Source organism: Elgaria multicarinata, chromosome 8 (genome assembly GCF_023053635.1).
Source record: "Elgaria multicarinata webbii isolate HBS135686 ecotype San Diego chromosome 8, rElgMul1.1.pri, whole genome shotgun sequence".
NCBI lineage: Eukaryota > Metazoa > Chordata > Lepidosauria > Squamata > Anguidae > Elgaria > Elgaria multicarinata.
In genome coordinates this window covers 55,086,053-55,093,738 of record NC_086178.1, presented here as the reverse complement: position 1 = coordinate 55,093,738, position 7,686 = coordinate 55,086,053, and the positions used below count along the sequence as shown (strand labels likewise).

At 44.2% G+C, this 7,686-nt stretch overlaps 1 protein-coding gene across 1 annotated transcript in view; it reads left to right on the top strand.

The window, feature by feature from the left end:
- The first annotated feature begins 69 nt into the window (after positions 1-69).
- The window catches only part of ABCC2 (ATP binding cassette subfamily C member 2), a 45,186-nt gene continuing 37,569 nt past the window's right edge, over positions 70-7,686 (top strand). Inside the window, exons 1-2 of the mRNA XM_063132467.1 lie at positions 70-865; positions 5,514-5,687. Coding sequence (XP_062988537.1) covers positions 692-865; positions 5,514-5,687 — 348 coding nt within the window. The 5' untranslated portion in view covers positions 70-691. The remainder of the gene's footprint in view (positions 866-5,513; positions 5,688-7,686) is intronic.

The window sequence follows — 7,686 nt, the reverse complement described above, 5'->3', positions numbered from 1 at the left end:
TAGCTTGTTTCATTGGCTCTTTAGGTAGGAAGTGGAAGGAGAACACTAGGGAAATGCCACTGCTGATAGTTAGGGATTAATGGTGGAGGGAGGGAGGGAGAAAGGGGTCTTCAGCAGGTTTTGGCCTTCTGTTTTGGAAATAATATTCCTAGTTTCCCTCAGTCTTGGAAAGAACATTTTGTGATCCAGTCTTCTCTAGTTGAGACCTATGGAGCCCCAGGGTCATTCCCTGGAATTTGTCTGGGTGCACTATGGGCACACACATGTCTGGGATGCCTGGGGTGCTGCTTGTAACAGAGGTGCATAGTTTTAGAAGCCCCTGGCACTAAGAAAGCAAGATAGGAGAACAGTAGTTCAGAGCCAGGCTGGATCTGTCTTAGAATCAACAGAGAAGAAGAATAGCATGCAAAATTCCCTGGTGCGGAAAAGGGACCAGGGCAAAAGAGCTGCCTTCCCAGGCCATATTCAATCACGCCATTGCTGAGGACCGGGCGGATTCTTTATATGTCAGTGTGATGGCGGAGTCACCTTGTGGAATTTTTTCCAGGGCACTATGTTGCTCTCCACTGGATTCCGTGTCATGTCCTCTTCCCCAAAGGCTGGAAACTATTAGTTAGCAACTCTTGCCACATTGCCCAAAGTTCATGAATCTGATGCATGGGGCTGAATGTACACCAAGAGTTAACGATTAATGCACTGTCACCGAGAGGCTGTACCAACGCCCCTTTGTGGAATACGTGGGACTTTTGCCCCACTCGGCTTCCTGGGGCTGATAGAGCAGTTGGACAAGGGCAGGCGGAGAGAGCGCCTCACCATGGCGGCAGCAGCGGCTGCCTTGGAGCACTTCTGTGGTTCTGTTTTCTGGGTGAGTAGCAGCTTCCTCTCCCTGAGCTATTGCTCAGCTCCTAGCAGGGACAACATGGGGATACTTTGAAGGCCAGAGCCTCGCTGCCTGTCCTGAACTGCTAAAAGCCAGAGTAAAGGTTGTTTACTTCGTGATTTGGGACAGCGTTGGGTATGTGCTATTGCTGTGCCAAAGCCAAGACTGCAATCTGATTGGGGTGGGAGGATGAACAAACTTTCCCTCCCTGTGTGCTGCTTCTTGAAAGGATTTGCTGAGTTTTGGAAGAACTGTGTTGGCCCCCTTGCCCCGATAGATGCCAATTGTCCTCCTCCTTGCTCCCCCACCCACCCCTTGGGAACTTTCCCCTCTGCTTTCATCAATACTTCTGTTCTCAACTTCTAATGCCTTAGAGGGTGGGTAGGTGAGCTTCAAAACACGGGGGCAAGAGATGTTCCCATCCTATGCAAAATCCAGCCTGAGACCTGTTTCACAGGTAACCCTGACTCAAATGGTTTGCCATAGAGAACGGAGTTAGGAGGCCTCTTTAATCTCACTGTGAAAGAGAAGATGAGTACACATGATCAGGAAGGGCACATATATCAGAATGTAGCCGGGGGATCAAGTGTTTAATTGATCCCACGTGTAATCATGTGGCACCTAATGGAAAGCAAACATGTCAGGAAGAAAACTTAACTCTATCCCTGATGTGCTAGTTTCCCAGAGAGCTTTTGATACGGTGCAGCAATCAAATTGTGCTCCTTCCGCCCCCCTTCTGAAATGGTACACTCCCAGAGGGTTATAGCACGTGGTAAGTCTGTCCATGGAGCTTAGCTGTCAGTTCAAGGAGCCCTCTTTATTTGACCTCAGAAGTGTTGCAGTCCCCAGTCTATTTCCAAGTGGCCAGGATCTGTCCCTCAGAGCCCTAAGTGTCCATTGGTGCCAAGGGAAGGCTTTTCTCTCATCTTAATTGCCATACAAGAGGTAATTTTAAAGGGAGGATTGCAAGTGAGGGGGAAGAGCAGCTCTGGGGGGCTCTTGGGATGTGGACCCTCAGAGGTGCACAACCATGCCTATCCTTGTCACCGCCCCTAGCACCATGGTGTCATTTTGCGTGTTGTGATGAAGTACTATAATGAGCACTTGTCCCCATCGTAGGGAGTTCATTGACTCCCAGCATGTGGGTGACACGTGGGCACATTTTTGTATCTTTTCATTTTCTGGGCTGTGCAGATATAAAGAGGATAAGAACTTACATACAATTATAGATTTCTCTTAGAATAATTGATTATAGAATCATAGAATAGTAGAGTTGGAAGGGGCCTATAAGGCCATTGAGTCCAACCCCCTGCTCAATGCAGGAGATAACACATCGTGAATGATAAAACATGAAGATTTAAAGAATGCTGAAACAAAATTTGTAATAAACTCTTGAGAAAGACTCCTGAAAAAAGAAACTGAAAATACTCATTTCAAATAGAAAAAAGGAACTTGCCATATAAACTTTTTGAAAATCCAATGAAACTTTAAATACTGAAGTTATAAATATCTGAACAGGGGCACTGTAGTATCTGTAACTCAGGGGTGGAGAACCTCCAGATGTTTTGGCCTACAGTGGTACAGGCACTAGTAACCTCAAGACTGGATTACTGCAATGCCCTTAAGGCTGGTCCAGTAACTGCAGCTAGTGCAGAACGCAGCCACTCAGTTGTTGTCAGGAGCTGCCCATTTTCAGCATGCAATTCTTTTGCTGAGAAACTGCACTGGCTGCCTCTTTGCTACCAGACCAAGGTTTTGCTGCTAGTATATAAATCCCTAAACGAGACCAGGAAACATGAGAGAGTACCTTCTCCCTTATCAACCTGCCCAGTCACTGAGGTCATCAGATGGGATGCTCCTGGTGGATCTGCATGGCCTTACGGCCTGATTGGAGTCCATCCAGAGTAGCCTTCAATGTGGTGGCTCCCTTTCTGTGGAACTCCTTGCCTCTGGAGGTTAGGTAGGTATAAACATTGTGTTCATTTCAGTGCCTGCTGAAGATTTCTTTATATTAAGCAGCATTCTTGGAGTGACCAGTCACAGTTTTATTGGTATTCTGTGTTGTTGTTAACTGGGTGTTTTATTCTTTGTATGGTGTTTAATTCTTTTTATCTTTTATTGCTCACCACTCTGGAATCTGTTTAGATATGGTATATAAATGTTGTAAATAAATAACTACCCATCATCCCTCACCATTGGTTATGCTGGCTAGGGCTGATGGGAGTTGTAAGCCAAAACATCTGGAGGCTCACCACCTCTGCTCTATGATTGGTAACTGCTAGTCTTAGACACCACATGCAATGTAAGTCCATCCCAATATCAAGAGGGTAAACATCAATGTTGCATTTCAATAAGTACAAATGTTCATCATTTATAACAAGCTGAGACTTAATCCAGACAAGACAGAGGTACTGTGGGTTGGGAAGCCTACTAATCTGGAATGATGTTCTTAGCTGGTCTTGGGTAGGGTTACACTCATCGTAAAAGACCATGTCGTCTGGGAGTCCTCCTTGACTCTGTGCTTCCATGGAAAGTTTTGCCAGCTTAGGCTGGTACACCTGTAGAAGACTGATCTTGCCTCACTTACCCTTGCACCAGTCAAACACAGGCTGGACTACTGTATTGCACTGTACATGGAACTGCCTTTGAAGATGGTCCAGAAACTCCAGCTGATGCAGAATGCAGCTGCCCAAGTATTGGTGGGGCAAGGCGTTCCGATCAAATAGCATCTGTAATGTGCCATTTGCAGTGGTTACCAATGCATTTTCAAGGCCAATATAAAGTGCTGATTTTGACACTTTAAGATCAGCAACAGAGGCCCTTCTTACTTGCAGTTAAGTGCAGAAGAGGGCCGTTTACTCAGTTGACCCTACACATCTGGAATACATTGCCATGGTTGGGGGGGGGATCCACCAGGCCCCATTGTTGCAAACTTTTGGGAAGGCCCTGAAGACTTACAGATTTACTCTGGCCTTTCCCTGCTTATGTTTTACCAAATGGTTCTGGGTTGTAGCTGCAATTGTAGGCTTTTAGTACTGTTTAGGCCAGATATTTTGTGCTTTTTTTGTTTTTATGAATGTTGGCTGTTTCATTACTGTATCAGTTGTTATTGTTACTGAGTTTTATGGTTGTAAGCCACCTTGGGAGGACTCTGCCCTCAAAGTGGCCTAGAAATAAACAAATAAATACCACTTGAAAGTGTCCTCAAAAGTTGTTTCCTGGTGTCAGTACCTGGCTTGGTTACAGTGGTGTCCTACTGAATGGATGTGTGTTGGGAATAAAGATCATTGTGAACCAATGGGACATGGTGGGGGAAAGTGGGGTAGAGAATAGAGGGGGTGTTGTCAATAATGCTGGGGTTTATTTATTATTGCTTTTCTATTCTTGTCCAATAGCCAAAGCTCTCTGGGCAGTTCACAAAAATTATAACCATCAAATTCAATTTGCAGTATAAAACAAACCACAATATAAAAGTACAATATAAAAACACAACCAGGATAAAATGGAGCAGCAATGCAGAAATTTATACAGATTTTAAAAAGCAAAGTTAAAAGACTAAGATGATAAACTTAAAATACTAGGAAAATAAAAATATTCTTTTTGACCTGGCATCAAAAAGAATATAAACTAGGTGCCAGACAAACCTCTCTAGGGAGCTCATTCCATAATTGGGGTGCCACAGCAGAGAAAACCCTTCTCCTGGGTGCCACGTGACTCACTTCCTTTGGCAGGGGCTATTGGGATATGTTGGTCTAATATTTACAACCTTATTTTAGTTATTGCCAGACTAGGCTTCTGGCCAATAACCTTATAACAGAGTTTTGCAGCGGTTTCCAGCAAAGTCAGCACAGACACAGATTAAGACTGAGACTTTCAGTAGGTTTAAAGAAACCTTTACTGGCATATAAAAATATAATTTAGTTATGGCAATCACAAATACAAATACTTACATACGGTCAGTCAATACAGCTCTCATAGAGTGATCATTTCTGATATCTGATAATTTCTGAAATCTGATACATGTACATGGGAATACAATCCTTTTTATAGGCTAACTGTACAATGATGCAACTGCTTGCAATCCCTTAATTGAAACAATCAAGTCACCAATTATTCAATCATGACATCAATGTCCAGGTGCAACGTTGACCTTTAAGTTTTCTGCTGAGTCTTCTGATTCCTCCAGCTCTTCAGCAATTAGTAAATCCCTGGAAACATATCCAGGATCCATTCCAGGATCCAACAGGGGCTCCCGGAGAAGGACCCATGAAGATGATCTTAGGGTCTGGGCAGGAACATATGGGAGAAGGCGTTCCTTCATAAATCCTGGCCCCAAGCTATTTAGGGCTTTGTGTTAGAATGCATTGGGCAGATGTGATAAATCCCTGAAAGTTGTTGTTAGGGCACATGTTGATGAGCTCTTGACAGGTGCTGTGTAATTGGAATTGTGGCAACTGCTGAGGATGGGTATATGATGGTTGTTCAAGTAGAGCCACAGTGGATCCTGGGGAGCAGGTGCAAGGGATAGTGGTAGGTGGCATGGATGGGTGGGGAACCACCCCAGGTACTGTGAAAAGTTTAAGTGGGTGTGGGCTTACCTCATACCTCCATTGTTTGTCTTTGATGTCTCCAGAATGCTTCTCTATTGGATCGTGAGGATGCCGACTTGACGCTCTGCTTCAAACAGACTGTTCTTGTCTGGATCCCTTTGGGCTTCCTCTGGCTCTTTGGCCCATGGCAGCTTCTCACCATGTGTACCTCTAAGATGAAGAAAACATCTGTCACAAAGGTTTTCCTCGCTAAGCAGGTGGGACAGAAAGGCATGGCTCAGAGTTTTTATTTATTTATTTATTATTTATTTATTACATTTCTATACTGCCCAATAGCTGGAGCTCTCTGGGCGGTTCACAAAAATTAAAACCATTCATAATATAAAACAACAGTATAAAACCATAATATAAAATACAATAAAAAAGCTCAACCAGATAAAAACAGCAGCAATGCAAAATTGCAAATTTAAAACACCATGTTAAAATGTATTTATAGATTGTTAAAATGTTGGGAGAATAAAAATAAAGTTTGCAATGGATTGCGAGCAAATGTGCTTTGATCAAAGGGCACAGCAGTTCATTAGGGTGGTAAGGATCAAAGGTGTAGTGGAACCAGGGCTCACAGGGTCAAAGGGCTCGGACTTTCTGTTTAGAAGGGACAATGGTGTCATCTGCCACCCCCACCCCAGGCTTCCCCTCTGAGTTTAGTTGCAATCCTCACAGTAGCTGGAGGGAAACAGATTTACACACACACACACACACACACACACACACACACACGGATCAACATAGTTGCTTGCATTTTTTGACTATCCCTAGGGGCACAGCTGTAGAGACTGTCATGATAAACACCTACTCTTCATAATTTACCACTACTCCACTGGAAAAGATGTGAGACATCCCAAAGGACACACCAATCATTGTAGGTCATGAAGTATGGATCTGTGCGTAACGGAAAAATGACGCATGGGAAGAGCAAAAAAGCCAATGTGTGTGATGGGTTTGGAGGTATCCTTGAACCAGAAGCCTTTGAACTGTGACTTACTATTTGTTGCTGTCACTATTATGGTCTCCTGTATTACAGGGAAACACGGGAGTGTTTCCCTGTGTTATAGGCAATTAGTGAAAAGAGCATTCCACCATGTTAAGGCCGAAATTGCGGGGTGGGTCATTCTGACGTTCATAAAATGGAAAATGTTTCACCAATCTTTCTGAAACAGAGACCTGCCAGAAAGAAATGCTGGTCTTACATACCCTGCACGTTTCAAGAAGATTTGTGAAATATTGAGGGCAGGATGGCAATTCAAAGTACCAAAATGGGGAAAACCTCTCTGGCTCAAAATGGCTCTTTTCTATTTCCGGGTGGCGATGGTTCTTTTGCGCACTAAAAGCTCCGAATTGGGACCCTTACCCTTTAAACCAGTGGTGGGATCTTGTCCCCCTGTCCTTCTAGTTGGTGGAATGACTTTTCTTTTTTCAAAATTCGCTTCCATTGTTTTTTAATGAATATTTCTTTGCCCCATTAAAGTGAATACAGACTCATAACTCCTAAATGGAGCATGCTCAGTAGCGTTGCTCTCCCCCCTCCCTCCTGCCTCAGATAGATTGGAATGTTGGAAATAAGATGGTATTCATCTCTTGTAACAATCTTGGTTGTTATGGAATATTGTTGCATTTATATCTGTTGTGAACTTCCTATGTGTCCAAAAGCAACAACATCTTGTGGCACCTTGAAGCAGTACTCTCCAGATGTTGTTGTTGTTGGACTGCAACTCCCGTCAGTCCTAGTCAGCATAGCCAGTCATAGAATCATAGAATAGCAGAGTAGGAAGGGGCCTACAAGGCCATCGAGTCCAACCCCCTGCTCAATGCAGGAATCCACCCTAAAGCATACCTGACAGATGGCTGTCCAACTGCCTCTTGAATGCCTCTAGTGTGGGAGAGCCCACAACCTCCCTCGCCCACAACTGATTCCATTGTCGTACTGCTTTAACAGTCAGGAAGTTTTTCCTGATGTCCAGCTGGACTCTGGCTTCCTTTAACTTGAGCCCGTTATTCCGTGTCCTGCACTCTGGGAGGATCGAGAAGAGATCCTGGCCCTCCTCTGTGTGACAACCTTTTAAGTATTTGAAGAGTGCTATCATGTCTCCCCTCAATCTTCTCTTCTCCAGGCTAAACAGGCCCAGTTCTTTCAGTCTCTCCTCATAGGGCTTTGTTTCCAGACCCCTGATCATCCTGGTTGCCCTCCTCTGAACA